At 33.3% G+C, this 21,465-nt stretch overlaps 1 protein-coding gene across 2 annotated transcripts in view; it reads left to right on the top strand.

Moving 5' to 3' along the window:
• The window catches only part of LRP1B (LDL receptor related protein 1B), a 1,832,840-nt gene that overhangs the window by 1,273,543 nt on the left and 537,832 nt on the right, over positions 1–21,465 (top strand). For both annotated transcript variants that reach the window (XR_013447098.1, XM_078070743.1), the window contains exon 32: positions 13,082–13,231. Coding sequence is in view for 1 of the 2 variants with exons in the window: in XM_078070743.1 (XP_077926869.1) it covers positions 13,082–13,231 (150 nt within the window). In the remaining variant the exon portion in view is untranslated. The remainder of the gene's footprint in view (positions 1–13,081; positions 13,232–21,465) is intronic.

Below are 21,465 nucleotides of genomic sequence, written 5' to 3'. Positions count from 1 at the left end.
TCTTTATTTTTGATGTACAGAGGAAGCAAGTGAGCAGGTGAAGTTATCTCCTGCCTCTCTCCTCCTTCACTTCCCTACAATAAGCAATATTTCTATTTTGGTAGGTCATTAACATATCTGTTAACATTTGCCAACTGTAACTGCCCACTCCAAATTAAGTGAATTAAATTGTTCAAGGTGTAAGGTTCAAGAGGAAGAATGAACTTCAGGAACCTAGAAACTAAGGACAACTTAGTAATTTTCACATTCACACAAAACATTCCTCTTCTGTGTTTGAGGGACAATATGGTTGGGGAAAAAGTTGTTTTAGGAACCAAACAAATAGAGATTTGAATCTCTGCTTTGATACTTATATTAATTCTGTGACTTTAAACATTCTTCTTTCCTTTTCAAAGGCTCAGTTTTATTATCTATAAGATAGAGATAATAATGTCTACCTTTTGGAGCTACTTTTAGAATTAAAGACACATACGCAATATCTTATGTTCCAGCAACTCCATACTTATATACTCTGAAGAATATATACTCTAATATATATACTCTATATATATATTATATATACTCTAATATATATATATATATACACTCTAAAGAATATATACACTCTCAAGAATATATCCTTGACACAAGTACAAGGATATTCAATGTATCACTGTTTATAATAATAAAAAATTTAGAAAGAAACTAAATCTTCATCAAAAGAGGAATGAGTAAATAAATGCAGCATGTTTATGTGCTGAAATACAAGTATGTTTATGTATCTATGTATACAAAAAGACATAAATAGATCTCAGAAGCATTGAATGAGAAAAGTCATTAGCAGAGTGGTATTATGATAGGATACCACTTATGTAAGTTCAAAATGAAACATACAACATTAATATGTACTGCTCCTGGATGAATATATTTATAAAATAAATGGAAAAAGTTAAACTGGAAATATGCACACCAATTTTATAATAGCAGTTCTCTTTGGGAAGGAACAATAATGACATTCACAAGAAAATTTCATCTTTACCAAAAGGGACATTACTGTATTAGTAAAATTTATTTCATATTCATAAAAAGACTCAAATTAGATATAGTAAAATATTAATATTGTTCAGTTCTGGGTAGTGAATATATGAGTGTTTATTAATTTCTTCTCTTCTCTATGTTAAATACTGGGTTTTCAAAATATCCCTAAAACAATCTGCTGTTTAGACAAAGCTGAGTTTTTTACTTCCCACACTGAGAAAGAACTTTAAGTCATCAATGTTTTCGCAGTGTCTCAGAGAAGAAAAAGCAACATTGAAATAGTAATTGAGATTTGGGAATCTGGTGTAGGGTAGGTGTTTCAATTGGAGGCGTGGTTAGGATCATTGAGTAAAGACCATTATATAATTCTGGATTAGTAGATACAGAAAGATTTTGAGGGAACATGGGTCAAAGAGTCCTGATGTATAAAGTGTCATTTGTTTCTTTTTTGCTGAAGAGTTGGTGGGCTATCCAGGAAGTTTCTGAAATTTGCAGTAATATTATCTTCAACCCAACTTACTAGACAGAAGTTTCTTAGAATAGTAAGTTATGACATTAGAGACAGTGGATGGTAAAGCCCCATTAATGTAGACAATCAGGTGTGTTTTGGGTTTTCTCATCTATAAAATTAAGCCTTTGTTTCATAGATTCTTTTTGGCTTTTCTTTTTACTCATTTAAAATATAATAAAAGCATCATTTGTGAAGAATTGTGTACACTAATGTATCCTTCACTAGCTGATTCTAAAAAATGATCTACAATAGGAGATGGGAGACAGTTGTGTGTCTTTCAGGATTTCATGAGAAACAGAACCAGTGGTGTGTATGAATAGAGAGAGAGAGAGAGAGAGAGAGAGAGAGAGAGAGATGTGTAGTCATATAGATATAGATATATAAAGAGATTTATTACAAGGGTTTGTGGAATGAGATTGTGGGGGCTGGCTAGGCAAATCTGAAATCCTCTGGCAGGATAGAAAGTCTCAGGCAGCAGCTTAAACTTAGACCTTGGCTACAATTTCTTCTTCCTCATAGAAACCTTAGTTCTAGTCTTATGGCCTTTCAACTAACTGGATCAAACCCACCTAGATTTTTTAGCACAATATCCTTAACTTAAAGTCAACTGATTGCAAATAGTCACCACATCTACAAAATACCATCACAGCAAAATCTAGATTAGTGGGGATGATAGCCAAGCCGGGTTGATACATTAAATGAACATCACAATTTTTAAACACAAACTTTCCTATATTTTACCCACTGATCTATATGCCTGCAAATATAGCAATTGTGTATATTGATCCAAACGTAAATTTCCATAAATATTTACATAAAATCTAGTAAAAGCTCTATTAAGCAGAAACAGTAAGTGAACAAAATTTAGCTATCATTAATTAGCCATGCTTTAGGAATGGAAGCTGGGCAAATGACTTTATTTTACGGAATTTAACATGTTTGATATAGATCATTATATAAAGGATGATAATGTGTCCTTTTTAACCTAGGAGGAGAAAAAGAAACAATGCTTAAGAATGTTTCAGAAGTAGCCACATCTAAATTTAAAAAAAAAAGAAAAGAAAAGAAAGAAAGGAAGGAAAGAAAGAAAGAAAGAAAGAAAGAAAGAAAGAAAGAAAGAAAGAAAGACATCTCTACAATAACCCTTCTTTCTTAAATCCAAATCCATGTATCAAGTGGCTAATGTTAATGTGTTATGCTAAGCATTGTGGATGACACAAAGATGACTTTTTATGTAATACTTGCTTTGTAGCAATGACATACTAATGAGAAAGAGTCAGAAACATGTTATAAGGATTCACGTGTAGTTTGTATGTATGTGGGCCTCTTGAAGAAAATGGAAAAAAAAATGTGTTCCTACAGAGTGCCAGTTACTGAGAAACAAGGCAAAAAGGGGAGATATGAATGCTTTCCTCGTAGTTTACCACCTAAAAGGACTTGTAGTATGACTCAAAGTTATCCACTCCAGCCATATTTTCCTTCTTTGCTTCTCTCAACTTGTCAGACTTTTTCCCCTAACAGTGTATTTTAACAAGGTATTCCTTTTCCCAGAAATGTCTCCCATCTCAGTTGTCTGCCTATCTGCCAGATTTCAAATCAAATATTATTTCTTCAAAGAAGCTTTCCCTGACCTACCTTGACAAGGCCGAAGTCTCTTAAAATAGACACCTTTAGCACCATTTCACCTTACAGCTCCTGTCATTATTTTAGACTTCCATTGGTTGTTGAATATTTGAATAACTACTGCTTACCAGCTAGAAAGGAAACTACAAAGTTAGAGACCATATCTGTTTTATTTACCATTGTGTCCTTAACTCATAGCTCAGTGCTGACATATAAGTAGATCTTCAACAAATATTTGCTGAATGAGGTGACCACTGTTTCTTATCCAATAGCAACAGGATCTTACATGATTGAATAATTCCAAGATTTATTTATATATCATAGTTGAGTAAGATTACTTTGTGAAAGAAGTGCATATTAAGTGATCTGAGTGTTGTCCATGTTGCATTCCCTTCAATTATCTGATGAGTAGGAAATATTTGTATTTATGACAAATTTTTCTCAAAGTATGGAGTGTAAGAATTATGTCCACAGGATTGCTTATAAATAAAAGCATGGCTAACTAGAGAGGAAAAATTATAAATATTTCATTTCCAAATTTGCTTTTTCACATGTTCCTCTTGCTCTTTCTCCTCCCTCTCCTGTCTAACCCTGTGGCCATTTAGCTCTCCTTAGCACCTCAGAGATTTCTCATAGAAAGAAAGAATAGGACAAAAATAAACTTGGTCAAGTGAGTGTAAAGATAAAATTAACTTCTTTGTACAGTAATGCCTTATTCATTCTGATCGTTATTATAGTTTTTGATCTATCCCAATAGGCTAGAGAGACTATTATCTATAAATTAACTATAAAAAATATCATTGTGAATAAGTTTACAGCAGGAAAGTCCTATCTATATTCAGTCACTTCAGATTCTTTATTTGGGAGGGATGGAGGCCAGGTAAGATGATGTGGGTTTCAAGCTATTATAGGCATTGATTAAAATAGGTTAAAGACTGGGGGCGCCTGGGTGGCTCAGTCTGTTAAGTGTCTGCCTTCGGCTCAGGTCATGATCCCAGGGTCCTGGGATAGGGCCCCCCCCTTAAGGCTCCCTGCTTAGCAGGGAGTCTGCTTGTCCCTCTCCCTCTGTCCCTGCCCGTGCTCTCTCTCTCACTTTTTATCACATCAAAAGAATTCAAGGGACCTCACTTTTTAAAAATAAGGTTAAAACAAATTTCTGTATATATTTTCTTGCTTGATATATGCAGTTATATTATTTAAATATACTTATTACTCAGCACAGTCACTTTTATTATGTATGGAATATAATCAATATATAAAGTCATGTTCCCCAAAAGAAATGTTAAGAACTTAGAGCTTACAAAAAGGCCAGAGGAATTAACAAAATTACACACTGATATACACAAAATAATTTAAATTTATTATATTTTTTTATCTGATCATTTGTTTACTCATTCTTTCAAATGTGATCAAGTGTAAAAAAAAAGTTATTAAAAAAAGGTTACGAAGTGTATAGTAGGTGCCAGAACCTGAAAATAAAACCTGGGATACATTATCAAGAAGGTCATAGTCCAGTGACATAAAAAGACAGAAATAATTACAAATCATTTGATGAAGTGTCATTCATGAGTACTATTTCCAGACACCATAAAGGTATATAAGTAGATACTGTGAAAATAGAGGAGACAACCAATGTTGTGTGAGCAAGAGAAATAGAGGAAAGTGTAGTACCCAAATTGGTAATATTTGAAATTTCAACTGGATCTTGAAGGAACAATATACTTTTGTTTTTGAGGCAGGGACAGAAGAGAAGGGGCTTACCTTATTCTTAGTAGAAAGGAAAATAAGCATAAAAGGCACAAATGTGATATGTCTAGAAAACTCGGAATTCTTCTGTGTGTCTAGGGAAAAAAATCTAACGCTAGGGGATGTTTGGGATTACACTGACAGGAAATCTAATTTTAAAATATTCAAATGACACAATCCAGTGCTTTTAAAAATATTTTGTTCTATTTTACCTATCAAGCTATAAAATATAGTTTTGGTGAATTATAAAACAATAGGTCTTAAACCTTTTTAAATGATCTTTTAGAACAAAACACTCCTCAAGAAAAGCCTGTCACTGAGTCTGATCTTGCCTCCAATTTTGCATGTGTTATTTTCACAAGTCACACATAATTTTTGCCAATCATCAAGATCTTGAAATATGGGATAAATTGTCTGAGATAAAATGATTAATGCGAGGGAGGATGAGGCAGATGCTGAAATCTTAGCTCCATGAGATAAGCAACAAAGAACTAATTAACTTAGTTCTGTAACTCTATTTGTTATCAGTGACTTCTTAAAGCAGAATGAATGAAGAGGGATGATTTCAAGAAAGAATTTAGATCTGGTTAAGATAATAGTTTAGACACTTGGCAGTGGAGGAAAAAAAAAATAAAACAACCACCACCGACCCTCCCGCCACCTTTTTTTTTTTTCCTTTCTCTGGCTAAGGACCTGGAAATTAGATTGACAAATGACAAACTACCCAGAGAAAAACAGTTTATTAACAAGAGTAACACACACATATGTAGGGAAACTCACTGATCAATAACTCAAAGGAGTGGTTAGAATTTGGGCTTATATAGCATCTTAACAAAAAACAGCAAACTTATAGAATAATGACAAAACAAAATAATGACAAAACAGTAGTGACAAAACAAAGGAAAAGGGTTTTAAACTTACAAGGGAGGCAAACTATGGGAAGGCAAATATCTGAGGGAAACGAATGGAAAATAAGGGTTGTGTTAGTAAGGTTTATTATGTAGATTCTTCTCTGCGCCATCCTTTGGCTGGTAAGAGTCTTGACTGGTCTCTAGTGATTAAGTGGATAGGACTGCTTTTAGCAAAAAAGGAGGGCAAAGAGCTTTTATTTTTTGTCTGCTATTTCTCACATGTCTTGAAATCAAAATAATTCTTAAGCCAAAGTGACATATTTTGGAGTGGCATATTCTGATCCCTTACGTACTCAACTTTTTCTTGAATAATATGCTTTTTTTAATTAAAAATTTTATTGAGATAGTTTTAGATTCACACGAAGTTATAAAAAATAAGACAGAGACTTTCCGTATAAACTTTATCTAATTTTCCCCCATTGGAACGTTATGTAAAACTATAATGAAATATTACAACCCAGATCCCGACCTTCATGAAATCCATTAATATTTTTCAGATTTTATGTTTTACTTGTATTTACTTGTGTCTTTAATTTTAGATCTAATTTTATCACATGCGCAGGTTCCTGTATCTAACACCACAGTCCAGATAATGAATACAATGAATGAAGTTCTTATGGATAAGTGGAAAAACAAAAGAATAAAAGAATAAAAAAAGATACTGAATAATTTCAACACCACAGTGGTCCTTCCTACTGCCTTTTTATGACCACACATCCTCTCTCCTGCCTACCACCTCCTTCCCCTTTCCTCCCCACACCATCTGTCTTCCATTTCTAATATTTTTTTTGTTTTTAAAATGTTATATGATGCAGTCATACACTATGTAACCTTATGGATTGGCTGTTTTTGACTCAGCTTATATCCTTGGAGAGTCATTGAAATTGAATCTATCAGTACTTTTCTTCTTTCTCTTGCTGAGCAGGAGGCCATGATATGTCAATACAACAATTTATTTAAGCATTCTCCTCTTGCAGGTGATGGGATGATTCTAATTTTTGACTACTATAAATAAAGCTGCTATAAACATTCATGTACAAGTTTTTGTGTGAACATAAGTTTTTATTTCCCTGGAATAAATTCCCAGGAGTGCAGTTGCTGGGTCCTATGAAAATAGGATGCTTAGTTTTATAAGAAACTGCCCAGCTGTTTTCCAGAGGGGCTGTGTCACTTTCGTTCCCACCAACAATGTATTAGTGATCCAGTTTTTCTCTGCATCCTTGTCAGCATTTAGTGTTGTCACTATTTTTATTTTAGGCATTCTTACAGGTGTGTAGAGATGTCATTGTCACTTTAATTTGTATTTTCTTTTCATGTTGAACATCTTTTTCACGTGCTTAATTGTCATTTGTATATCTTCTTCTGTGAGAATCTGTTCGTTTTTTTTGCCCATTTTTTTAAATTGGATTTTTTTAACTGTTGAGTTTTGAGTGTAGTTTCGTTGATACTAGTCTTTCGTTCATTTGTTGTGTGTTTTCAGTAGCCAGTTTCTACAACTATCACAATCCTAGAAGCAGAAGGAGTTGTGTTCTATTGTCTGATATGTGGATTGCAAATATTTTCTCCCAGATTGAAGCATGTCTTTTATTGGGCCTCACAGAACAAAAGGTTCTAATTTTGATGTATCTGCGTAATTGAGAGATACTGTAGTAACGAATGAAATGCACAATCTGAATATACCTCACATTAAGTTATCTCAAAACTATCAGTTGTGGGGATTACCAAAGAGATAGTTGCAAATTTTAGACTAGGATTTTAGCCTTAAAAGGAAATACAAGAACTTGTAGTACTAAAGAAATAGCTAGTTTTTATTGAGCGCTTTCTATGTGCTAGACACTCTTATATTATTATTACAATTTCCTAATGGTGAAATGAGGGTATAGCAAGGTGGAGGCTGACTAGTCCTTTGTAGATGAACCCAGAAATGAATAGACAAGCTGACTGAAAGATGGTACCTTATATTTATATTTACCTCAGAGAGAAGCCAGGGATGAAGCACAGAGTGCTCAGGTTTCCTCAGCCTATTTATTCCTGCACTTAAAAATCTGAGCATTCTTAAGAGATATTTTTTGAGATAGCCTGATAGCGAATAGGCAATTAACTCCACTCTACTTCCTCATGGAACAACCATGCTCCTTTGGAGCTAAAAATTCAGTGTTTCAGAAACAGTTTTGCCTCCCAGAAAAATCATGCCTCTTCTGGTGAACTCTGCAAAGATCTCCATTTTGGAGTATCTAGAATATTATAATTCTTCCACAGGTATAGTGCGGGATGCAATTTTATGATTTTTCTTCACCTACTGTGTATTTTCAATAGTCCGTTTCTACAACTATCACAATCCTAGATGCAGAAGGAGTTGTATTCTATTGTCTGAAGATAATTCTACAAGGAGAAAATTTAGAAAATGTCAATTTTTTTTTATACATGTCTAGAGGCTTTAAAGGTTATTTATGTTTTAATATCCATAGTATGCCTTCTTTCCCATCTATATCTTTAGTGTTCCTCTGTCTCCAAAGAGATCGCCTCATAATACACTTCCCAGCAATACTTAAAAGGCCTCATTAAACTTATTATATATTCAAATTTGAAGGTTTATAAAAAATATACAGTTTTTAAAAGGAATTTCTTAATGTTTATATTCTAAAATCATCTGAAGCATTTTTTTTTTAAAATACTGATTCCTGGGACCAACTCAAACCAATTAACTTAGAATTTCTGGGAGTGAAGCCCAGGAAACAGTATTTTTAATAGTTTTCCAGATAATTGTAATGCATAGCCAGGGATGAAAAATTTGAAATGAAATTTGGTGTCAGAAAAATATTAGGAAATTACCATGTCTAGAAAGCATTAACTTTAAAAATTCCTTTTTTTCTATATATTTGCATTTTTGCTTTAATTCCATATTGTATAGTACATTGATTTAATTTTGAGTCATTTAAAAAAGAAGTGAGACACATAAGGTGAACTTCCCAGGATTTTTTTAATCTTTAAAAAATTTTTAAAAGATTTTATTCATTTATTTGAGAGAGAAAGAGAGCACACAGAGGGACAGACAGAGAGGGAGAAGCAGACTCCCCACTGAGCAGAGAGCCAGACATGGTGCTCCATCCCATGCCATTGAGATCAGGACCTGAGCTAAAGGCAGATGCTTAACTTACTGGGCCACTCGGGTATCCCTGAACTTCCCAATCTTAATTGGGACAAAATTTAAAACTCAATGGACTTAATTTTTTTTAGTAATATATGAAAATACAGTTAGACTATTTTTTTCTAAAAAATATTACATAGTTTTTTATATCAATGTATTTCTAGTATGAGAGCAATTACATAATTTTGGCAAATTACATTGTCTCAATTAAAAAATGCACTGGGCTACTTAAATCAAAATGTTAAAATAATACATTAAGGGAAATCTTTGGCTTAAAATAAAAAAGGTCAGAATGAAAGCATATGAATTAACTCTGCATTTTTACAATAATAGAAAAGATAGGTGAAAATGTAGATTTTTCTCTTCATAAAGGCTTTTAAATTTAAATGATGACATTTCTTCCTTTGATATACCTGTTACATTATTGAATCTAGGTTTCCTCTTTTGATTACCAAATCCAGATGATATTAAAAATAAACATGTCTTATAGAAACAAGTCTATATTAATAGTGGTATATTCTGTAGAAAGATCCAACAGTCCTTTTGAAGATGTTTTAATCTCAGTCACCCTCACCCATTCTGAGGACCTTTTAGTACAAACATAATCATATCTCTTTGCATAGGTTTTAGGACACTTTATAAACATGCTTGTATTTGATCTGTTTTCTCATGGCTATTGATTTAGCATTCTAAAATCACTGAGTAGTTTCAACTGCATCAGTTTATTGCTTAGTGACTCATCTTTTGAAATAGTGCAATAGAGACTCGATTCAGAAATTATTCCAATAAATGGACACCATTAATTCTTCAATGTTATTAAGACCTAAGTGTATGAGAATAACGAAATAAAAAATCTTATGCTGTGAAAACATTTACATTAAAGGCTTTAAAAATATGTACTTCTAAACATGCATATATCTGTGAATTTAAAACATATCACCAGTTTCTTGAATTCATAATAGGATTTTTAAAACATTTCAATTCCGGGCACCTGTGTGGCTCAGTCAGTTAAGCATCTGTCTTTGGCTCCAGTCATGATCTCAGGGTTTTGGGATGGAGCCCCACATTAGACTCTCTGCTCAGTGGGGAGTCTGTTTCTCCCTCTCCCTCTCCCCCGGCTCGTGTTCTCTCTCTCTCAAATAAATAAATAAAATCTTAAAAAAAATTTTAATTCTATTTTATAAACCCATGAATAAATATGCTCAAGAACGTTCAGAGATTAAGCTAATACATTTAACAGAAGAGAAGATACCCATAGGTAGCTAAGTGACTTATCACAAGAATATGTAGGCTAATATAGGGACTTGTTATTTTTTTTCTTGTGAATCTTAAAATGATTAGTCCTAAACTATTCCATCCTAATATTGATGCAAAAACCTAAGCCAGGCCAAGTAGACCTATTGAATCATTGCCCTTCTCTTTTGTCATAGCTTCTGGGTATAGATAGTGTATTAAAAAATTATGTTGTGGAGATAATTCAACTTTAGTAGGGAGAACTCCTTGAAGACAACTTACAATTTTCACAAGGGAATTAAATAACCCATTCATGCATTCAGTGTTTATAAATTTTCTTCTCTTCTCTAGGCATTAAGTTCGGTACTGAAGATCAAAGCTCACTGCCACCCTGCTTCTTTTCTTTAGGCACTCATAGTCCATGAACAAAAATGTTGAGTAGTAAACTCTGGGCAACTCTGACCCCAACACAGTAACTTCCCTGCTCTGTATGACTGCTTTACACAGCCAGTGTTAGAGTCCAGAAATCCAGGGTGTTAGGTGGATGAGAAAGTTCTGACACTGTGGGTTAATCTGGAGTTGGGCACATTTGGTATTAACGCACCTTTTCCTTCAAAAAAAGGGGTTGAGGAAACTTAGACAAATTTAATCCCTTAAGAAAGGCCGACTAGAATATTGATTTTAAAAATGAAGGTGAAGAAAAATAATAGATTAGTCGATTGAAGCCAGGAGTGAAGTTAGTGGTGTAAATGCAATTCCTTTACAATTTCTGCAGATGGGTCACAAACATGACTCTTTAGGTTCTTTGCAGCCAAAGCAAAGAGAGAAATATGATCAGTTACGATTTTATATTTTCTACTATAGCTTTTTCTGGCACTGACCCCTGAAAGAAATTTCTCCCATGGGTCCTTGTATAAAGAGGTCACTATGTGATATATTATTTCAGACACTATATCCTGGGAAGTTTAACAGTGGTTTTCCTATGGCTACTTTTTATAGCATCCTTCATTTAAATCAAAGGCACAATGTCAGAGCTCAATTCACCAACAGATTAAGTGAGGGACAAAAATCCAGCAATCTAAAAATGCAGGTAGCTCTCTGATGGTTTGGCTTGATTGAGAGATGAAATTTGGAATATCTAGAGGGATAGATAACTGCTTAGAAGGAATTCTTCATAAATGTATTAATTCACTTCTTGATAAAGATTTGACCACAAAATGTTTGGCATATATTTTGTACCATAAATCTCTAGTAAGATATTCTTCATTGCTGATTAAAGATAGAATTATATGATTTAGATAGCCAACTAAGCAGAAGGGTAAGTAGACCACATCTGAACAATAAGTGGTCTAAACCAAGATTTTTACCAGAAAAAATGCATGGAGGTGACTCAGGAAGTACCTACAGAATAACTGAACTTTCTCTGATAAAAAAATTGAATAATGGATGACCTTCAACCTGAAAATATTACACCAAAGAATATGAATGTGATAGTTTTTATTTGATTATTCTCTTAAAGCTAATCACTCACAGTAGTCATAAAAAAAAATCTAAAAACTTTATCCCTGAAATGTCTAATTTTATTTATTAGGTTTGTTCTGTACCTTTCAGACTTGGATTAGTAAAACATACCAATAAATCAATAAATAGCTGATATATTGTATAGACTTGTAGTATTATTTCTACTTGATTAAAACTGTTCTGATAAATTAATTCTACTCCCTGGATTGGGAGTATCTGTAGCTGTAAATATTTGGACTATATTTAACTCTTTCTCAATGCACTGGAACTCATGTGATTCTCTCCAAGTGTCTCCTTTCTTCCTTTTTTTTTTTAAATTTGTGTTAGTTTTTTGTTTGTTTGTTTGTTTTTTAAATAGGGAAGGGATTTTTTCTTTTTTTTGTGTGTGTGTGTGGTTTGCTTCCTTCATTCTCGGAGGAAGATTCCAGAACCAATTTATTGTACTGTATGCCTGAGTATATGTCCACATTGCTTTTCCACAAGTAGTTGTGGGTCATAGAAGACCAACATGGAACCACAGAGTTATTGTTATAACGTGAACCCTGAGCCTACTGAACATGCCAGTAATTAAGTAGATGTGTACCAAGAATCCTCGGCAATCAAAATATACATATCTTGAGACCTTTGAAAACCACAAATACCACTATAACATACGAAATTGTCCATAAAATGCAATAAAGCTAACCTGCAGTGATATACTGTGACGTGGGGATAATGATCTTAAGCCTTTGGCTTGGTTCCCTTACTAGATAGTTAGTTTATCACCCCATGACAGATCCTAAAAAAGCCCAACTCAATTCCATGCTTCAGTGACATTACAGTTTTTTTGAAATTCTACTTTTGTATTTCCTTGAAAATCATTGAAACCAATAACTTGAATCTATAACTGACTAAAGTAAATTTTACTGAAAGTAGGGGGAAATTAAAAATTTCATCAATGATATTAGTTTCCCAAAAAAGTATTGTGCATTAAAAGTTTCTGAGGCAGAGCAGTATAATGAAGAGGGCAGGCAGTCAATTTGGAAATCGAAACTTTGTTAATATTTCTGTAAGGTCCACTTGCTAGCTATCGGCTCAAAAAGATTTCTTCACTATTCTAAATATTATTTTTCTTATTCATGAAATGAGACAGTCATTGCTCTCAGTGTCACAGATTGTTCTGATAATCAACAGAGATAATGCTTAAGTGCCTATAAAAGTATATTGTTCCACAGATAGTTAACACAGTATATTTCCCTCTTAGCCAGATCTTATTTTTAAAGACAAAAATCTCAGCTTGCAACTTATTTTTTTCCCCTCAAATCTAGTGCTAGGTGAACATTACTATTTAAGTGGCTACTGTTATTTTTAAGTTGTATAATTTAATTACAGGTCTATCGATAGACTATGTGGAAAACAAGCTTTATTGGATCAGTTCGGGAAATGGAACCATAAATAGATGCAACCTGGATGGTGGTAATTTAGAAGTAATAGAGTCAATGAAAGAAGAATTAACAAAAGCTACAGCCCTAACCATCATGGGTAAGTGTAATGGTTCTATAGCTAGGATGCTATGTATTGATTGGGGCTTGATTAATTATGACCTGTTAAAAGCTTAGAAAAGTTACTGCTCCATTAATACCAGAAGCACATTCAAATTATACGTCTCTATGAGAGTTGTTTTTTCCCCCCTTTTTTTTCTTATTTAACCTTAGCAAACAGACTTGTAAGATTATCCAGATCAGAGACTTTGTACAGTTTGCAATGCAAACTTTACCATTACTGATTCTTGGCTGTGACTGGTATTATTTTACTATTATTTTCTTTGTTCTACTGCAGTGTTCTAAAGTGTAAGGGCCTTGTTTATTTGTCACATTAAAGTCAAATCTGGCTTATCTCTGCTTATAAAGGGCAGCTTGATCCACACAGATAATTCAAAAAACAAGGCTACAGGACCCATTGACCAAGAAATGAAATTATTCTCCCACAAATAATTCTTTCTTATTTTTAGGGATGAGTAGTCGTACTGATTTGAGCCTCATTTCCATTCTTTTTGGTTCAGTCTATGGGGAAAAAAAAGATGCTAGATGAATGAGACAATCAAGAAGCTAACAGGGGGGTATGGAAAAAATAATCATCCTCTGTATTGATATTAGAAGTTGATTTTTGAAATATGAATTTTTATACAAAATAGTTTGAGTTTTAGAAAAGATGTTAAGAGGAGATACCATAAAGAAGCGCTTTTTGGTGAGGATGGCTCTGCCTTTACTTATTGAATGGCTGACTCTAAACTGATATTCATGGTAGGTCAGCAGTATGAGGATTAGATCTTCCACATAGAATCTCAGTAGTTATGTTTGGTTATGGGAAATCAGAAAACTGATTTCATATTTGCAATTCTAAATATGAGGTATTCTGGATAGCATTTGGTATGAGTGTATGTATATGTGTGTGTGTGTGTGTGCATGTACTATATATATATATAATTATATGTATATATATAAGTACTACATATATATATAACTATATAGACTATTTATGAAAAGCCAATGTGAATATATTTTTAAACATTTATATAGGTAATTAAGTCTTTTAAATTAATATTCTACCATTTTCACCTCATCATTTCTCAAATTGAATGTTAATTATTTTTGGTTTTGTTTTCACTAGTGACTATTGATTAGTATATAAAGTTTAAAAGTAAATAGTTGTTAATTGAGAAAGATATGAAAATTTATTCTCTACTAAAAGAAGTGTTTTAATCACCTTTTATTTCAATTAGACTTAAAATATCTGAATAAAAGTGAATAAGGTTTAGATATTGGAAATTATTATTTAAAACAGGATGAGTTTGGGATATAAAAAAATTAAAATTAAGTTCAGTTCAACATGTATTTAGAATCTTTTAAGTATAGACAGTGCACTTATCTCTGAAGTACAAACATAAACATGGACACTATTCTCAAGCAAAACAAAACAGAACATACATTTCTGTGAGGGAGAGAGAAAATAAGATTGTTTCAACCAATCGTCAATCACAAAGAATATCTCAGTTTCAATAGCCGAGAAATACAGAAAATAAATATATTTGCCTTAAAGTTGTGAGAAACACGTGGAAATGTACGGCAATACACTTTTGAAAATGTAAAGTTTTTTACAAACGTCAAAAGTAGAGACTGGAGTCACTTAATTTGGTCTTTAAGACACTGGAATTTTACCTCATTGGGCATTTGCAGATCCCTGACATAGTGTGACACGGACGTTTAGTAACTTTCTTTTGCTGTAGTTTTATTCCTAAATGGCTGTCTTTCTGCTATTATTGTCACCTTTTTTTTTCTAATTGTTTCTTAGAACTAGTGTAATTTTTTTAAAGTTTTTCTCCGGAGGAAGAATTTAAACTTGTAAAAACAAAATCTTATTTTTAATAATGTCCCAAGTTTCTTTCTAGCCTTTGGACAATTCCTATATTGTTTGTAGAATATGATGTTGCCATTCTTTTCATTGTGTGTTTTCAGAAGTTACACACACACACACACACACACACACACACATACAACAGGACTATATCTGACAAGTAGGTTAAAAAAAAAAGCATAAATTTATTTATAATTTTCTTTTAAGGCAATAAGGAAAATAAGGTTATTTTATATTACTCAGCTTTGCCAAATTAACAAGAAAATTTTGTATTATGTATATTTGTACATATTTTAAATCACCTGAGTAAAAATAGCAGAGTTTAAAGTCTGCAACAATCCCCAAATCACCACCCACATTATGTTTTCAAAAATTGAATTCCAATATACCTTATGAAATCAACCTAAACTAGCAAATAATATAGCTGAGGAATACAATAAATTAGAGGGAAAAATGTTAAAATACGGTATAACATTTCAAAGAACATCTTTGACTTTTTAATGAATATATTTATATACACACACACACATATGTATACTATAAAAATCATTTCCTCATGGAATAATGGAAAGCTTTATAAAGGTTTATTTCTGCTAACATGATTGCTACCCACCCTGCTGTTAGTAGAAAATGAATACTAAACTTACAGAACTCAATGCTGTAAACAAGGTCTCAAAAATAGAGCAGTTGTTCCTTGTAGCTAAATAAAATAAAGTCAGTTTTATTCCCTGATAAAATCGAAGAGTGAAAATTTGGAGGAAATCATAATCCCTATATTGTGTCAGCTCTGTGAAACTGGTATGACATCAGCACCACATGGTAACCCAACTTTGCATACATTAAAATTATTTTAACAAGTGCATGGCCACGTATGTATACCCCTCCCTGCACCATAATTTGATCAAACCTGAAAGATAAAAATAAATATAATAAAACCTATTAATGCCTCTGTTGTCAACAATGCATTCAGTGGATATATCAAAATATATCTTTAGTTTGGAGGTTCGAAACTTAAAGGAGAGTACCTTAGAGAAGCAGCAGAGCAAACTTTATTTTACAAAGTTTCCTAGCTTGGCTCTGAACATGCTCTGTTGCTCAAATTCCTCCTTCTTTGAGAACCTCTCCTTTTTCTCTGGGGATGGAATAAAGGGTGATGACCTGTTTCCTGCTGAGGCTAAGTATTATAGTCATATAAAAAAGGCAATATAAAAGTAAAACAGAACTTTACAACTTACTATCCAGGGGATTACTGATGATTATAGCTACAAATGTTTAAGGAGCCATTTGCTCAGTAATACTGAAATTACACATCTAGAAAGCAAGGAAATAATTGTGCTATGAAAGCTACCAGTTACATACCAGTGTATACCAGCTCCTCAAGACATCCTACCTAGGCAATGATAACTAACTGAAAGTTTTTGTTTCTCTAAAATTTAGAAGTAGTTTTCCTAAAATCAAATGAAAATTCTCTTTAGACACTTCTTATGATTTTTTCAAACCTCAAAGATGATAAATTATAATGATTTAGAGTTCCTAGTTTTATTTGGAAAAATATATACAAAAGAAACTGAAAAGAACTTAGAAATATTAAGATCAGGAAAAGTAGAAGGTTAATAAAGCAATGATTTGATGATTTAACCAAGTTCAAGACCCCAAGATCAAAATTGCTATATCCAAATTTCACACTTTGACACTTCTTACAAGAAGTAGTGCTTAACTTCTGTCCCCTTGAGTATGAGCTAGACTTAGTGACTCATTTCTCATGAATAAAATAAGACAGATGTGATGGTGTGTGACTTTAGAGATAAGATCATAAAAAGCGTGAGCCTTCCTCCTTGTCCTCTCTTTCTTGGATGGCTGACTCAGGGCAAAGCAAGCTGACATGTCATGAGACCATCCACATAGATCAGTGGAAAAGTCCACACAGCAAGGAACTGGGACCTTTGGCCAGAAGCCATGTGAGTCAGTCATCTTGAAAGTAGAACCTCCATCTCAGTTAAAATTTCAGATGAGCAGAGAAAGTCAATTATCATATGGTCTCACTTATTTGTGGAACATAAGGAATAGCATGGAGGACATTAGGAGAAGGAAGGGGAAAATGAAGGGGGGAGACAAACCATGAGAAAATATGGACTCTGAGAAACAAACTGAAGGTTCTAGAAGGGAGGGGGGTGGGAGGATGGGTTAGCCTGGTGATGGGTATTAAGGAGGGCACGTACTGCATGGAGCACTGGGTGTTATACGCAAACAATGAATCATGGAACACTACATCGAAAACTAATGATGTACTGTATGGTGAATAACATAACATTAAAAAAAAAAAAATTTCAGATGATGACAGTCTAAGCCAATGCATTATAGCAATCTCAAGAGAGAGCCCAAACCAGAACCACCCATATACCTGCTCCCAAACTCCTGACCCAGAGAAACTATGAGACACAACAAATGTTTATTGTTTTAAGATACTGAGTTTCGAGGGTATTTATTAAAACAGCAAAAAGGTAAGTAATCTATGTGTCATTCCATCTACAGAACTCATTCATTTATAAACAGAATTACAAAATCAAATTCTTATTTAATAGAATCAGAATAATTGTGAATAGTAAATTGTGTCAGGTATAATAAAACCCAATCATTCCAACATGATGGTCGGTGGAAATTGAGTCTAGGCTTCAATATCCAGACTCACATGGGAATGGCAAGAAGTATGATAAAACTGGAGAAAGCTAATGCCTCACCTCTCAGATCCACTTATTTTTGCCATAAAGAACATTAAACAGTTGTGCCAGATCTTTCATTTTGCAAGAGAGGCAAGAAATCCAGTTAAAACAAAAAAAATCATAATTTTTAAATGTTAGCAAGTAGTCATATTTAAAAAAATGCAGGCAAACATGCTGTAGAGGCTAACCCTGAAAATTAACACGATATAAACCAAGCAAACTAACAAAACCACCATCGCAAAAACCATGGATGGGTGTACTTGATTCAGCCCAGAGAACAGTAGTTAGTTCTTACCTCTGGTTTAATCATCATCATTTATACTGGTGGCTTTGAATTATTGAGAGAAGGGGATGGAGTTAAGGCAGCTAATGCCCAACTATACCAGTAGAGGAGACTAGGTAAAATCAATCAATCAATCAATCATCAGTCAATCAATCACCTGGTAGAGCTGGCATACCTTACAGAGGAGAAGGGGTCTCTCTCCTACAGGACAGGACATATGATTTTCCACCAAGCTTTTGTGGTCTTGTTTGACCAGACCTTGCATTCTGCCTGAGGTATATAGAGATGAAGGAAGTATGAATGTGAGGTCCACATCTTATTTCAGTTCAACTGAAACTGGCCTATAACTTTAAACATCAAATTCTTCCCCATTAAAAAAAAAAAAAAAAAAGATGATCTTATCAATTGTCTTTCTCAAACTATCAGAGCCAGCAAAAACAATAGTTTCTGCTTTCAAATACAATAGCTGGTAGCTCTAAAATTGTATCTACTAATTATTTGTCTTAGATATTTTTCTCGGTATTTAGCCACTCTTTTTACGGGAATTTTCTTTTATAAATAATATACTTCAGTTTCATGAAATAATGATATTCTAGAACGTTTTCTTACATGATTTTTAAGTTGTTTGTGCTATAAAATAGGGTACAGTCAGCTATGCTATATTTGACTATTGATTACCTAGATACAGAGCTTTTTTGTTTTTGTTCAGCTTTCCTCATAACTTTTGGCATTTTCCTGACCATTAATGCCTGCAGGAGACAGAGAGGTAAACTTAAGTTAATCAAGTTGCCGTTCAATTTTAAGTGTCTTTGTGAAAAGGAGGAAGAGGCTGAAACTATTGACTAAAATTAGGGCTTGTGAGTTATTTATGAATAATATTTAACATAGTATTCCTTTTCACTGTCAGCATATGTAGTTTGAGAGCAGAGTGTATATATTGTGTTCACACTGAAGAGAGAGTTAGAAAAATCAATTAATGGTCCTGAGAGGAAAGACACAAATTAAACAAATGAACTAGCTGAAACAGACTTATTGGTGTTTGAAGAAAATTAAGATGGAATTCAGGAAATAGTAGGATGGTGACTTACCTGTATTTTATATTTTTTGGGTGGGGCAGGGAGGATCTGGGGCAAATGGACCATAGATTTAAAATAGAAGTGAAGGTATGGGAATTACTTAAACAAACTTGAAGAAATCTGTGTGTCTATACAGAAAATCCTTGGCACTTGTGGATTTAATGGTCAACATCTTCTTTAATCACAGGCTGATCTTGATATAGTCCATTAAAATGTGTCATGTAGTAATTTGTCAAGCTTTTCTAGGGCAAGAATTTGAGTTCTGGGCACTACAGGGGGTATAAGCTTGAATTTAAAATTTCACCCCACACTCACAACTTGAGAGCTATTTATTCATTGTTCTTTGTTACTCCACTGAATATGCAGTTAGTCTCATTGAGATTCAATTGTGTATCTAATTTTTGTTTTGTTTTCTGGTGCTATATGACCTTTGGAAATTGTCTTTATGATGGTATTTACAGATAAGAATTCCAAAGTTAACATGACATGTTCTTCTTGAATGTTGTCTGAGAGAAAGAACTTCCTCTGCCCTATGGTCCTTCTAGCTGGACTTAGAATCAAATTGACATGAGACAGATTAACAGGAGAAAATCAAATTTAATAGGTGTCCATACGAGGAATTACACACGTGAAATTCCAAAGACAGTGAATCAACATGGAGCTTATACAAGCTCAGGAGAAGGCTAGGGGCCTAAGGATACAAAGGGGAGAAAGCTCATTAGCAAGAAGGAGAAAGGAGATCTTTAGAAAAACCAAGTTGCTGTTACTGCAGATGTTTTTTAGGTAAAGGGGGGTCTCTGTTAACAGTTCTCTTCCTGTTACAGGCTCTCCTATCCAATGTAAGTTTGGCAGTTGTGTAGGAGGCAAAGAGCTTTTCCTGCATTTGTTGGGTTTTGATTGCTTTTAACTCAAAATAATCTTTATGCCCAAGTGGCCCATCTTAGGTCAGCCTTCTCTGGGCCTCTACAATGTCAGTGTTTATATACAAAATGGCTTAGTACTCCTACTTATATAAAAAAATGGCTAAGTAGAGAGACAACAAAAATTGTGAATAAAAATAATGTTCACTTGTGAAACTATGCTAATCAGAGTTCATATGAATCTATTCTAGTAGTGAGGCAAAATTACTCTATTTTGACTTTTAGTTGAGAATTCAATAGATGTTTACAGCATAGAATTGCTTAGATTATTTGTCTTAGAATAGGTTTGTACTTTTTATAAATATCTAAGTAGCTATGTCCAATACCCATCTAATCTTAGAATCAGTTGCAAAAGTTGGCTAACTTCTCTTTAAAATAAAAGAAAGATTGAGTCACAGGTAAAGGTAAAAAAAAAATCTTTAATTATGCATTTTCTATGAATACTTAAACTCTCTCAGCTGATTTTTTTCTGTTCTCAATCACAGTTTAAATATATTATACTATTGATCTGTTTCAAGTAACAATTTGCCAGAATAGGCTTAATATGTAAATATTAGAAGGATATTGAATTTGGGCTACTGTTAGGATCAATAAAGGAGGAGAATAAGGCATGTTTCATGTGCATTTTCAGTCTCCTATCAAAAACAAACTCTGCCCTTTAATGAGTAGAAAGTTGGCTTTTCACTTCTCTTGATTTGGTTATGCACACATTTGTTCTAAGTCAGTGTTAACAAAATAAATGAATCATTTGCTCTTTAGGGAGCCCTTGGAAGGTTTAACAAATATAATTCCTAAGGACATTTGATTATACTTTTCATAGACTCACTTCACAGATTTGAGGTTGTCATAATAGCTGCTATGAAGATTCCTAGCATATGGATAGTTTGTCATGGGAAAGTCAAGGCTGACAGATTAAAATGCTTCCAGAACCATCTGAGTATCAGAGAAGGTCACATTTATTTCCTTAAGAATGAATGCAGTGTTAATATTGTTGGGGATTAGATGTTTCCAATGTTCCCAGGAGAATTTCTATAACAAAGCAGTTACAATTGTCTGTCTCTCTGCTGACTGAAAGAAATGCTAAGCTAATGGCAAAAAATTAGTCTTTACCTACACTAACACTTACACTTTCTTGACTGATTTCTCAGTTTTTTTAAAATATGTATCTTTGTTCTTTTCAGCAAAATATTACTTGGTGTAATGACTGATGTTAGGGTTTATTAAAAATAAAGCATATCTAGCACTCAGTTTGTACTTGTCAGGAATTTCCTCAGATAGATAATATGCCTTATAAATAATGATAAGAATGTGAAAAAAATATATACAATAAACAACCCAGTAAAATTGGCATGCAGAAATCATC

The sequence above is a fragment of the Halichoerus grypus genome, chromosome 4, assembly GCF_964656455.1.
Source record: "Halichoerus grypus chromosome 4, mHalGry1.hap1.1, whole genome shotgun sequence".
Taxonomy (NCBI): Eukaryota; Metazoa; Chordata; class Mammalia; order Carnivora; family Phocidae; genus Halichoerus; species Halichoerus grypus.
Note: the sequence above shows the minus strand (reverse complement) of the source record. Positions and strands in the feature narration are given on the sequence as shown.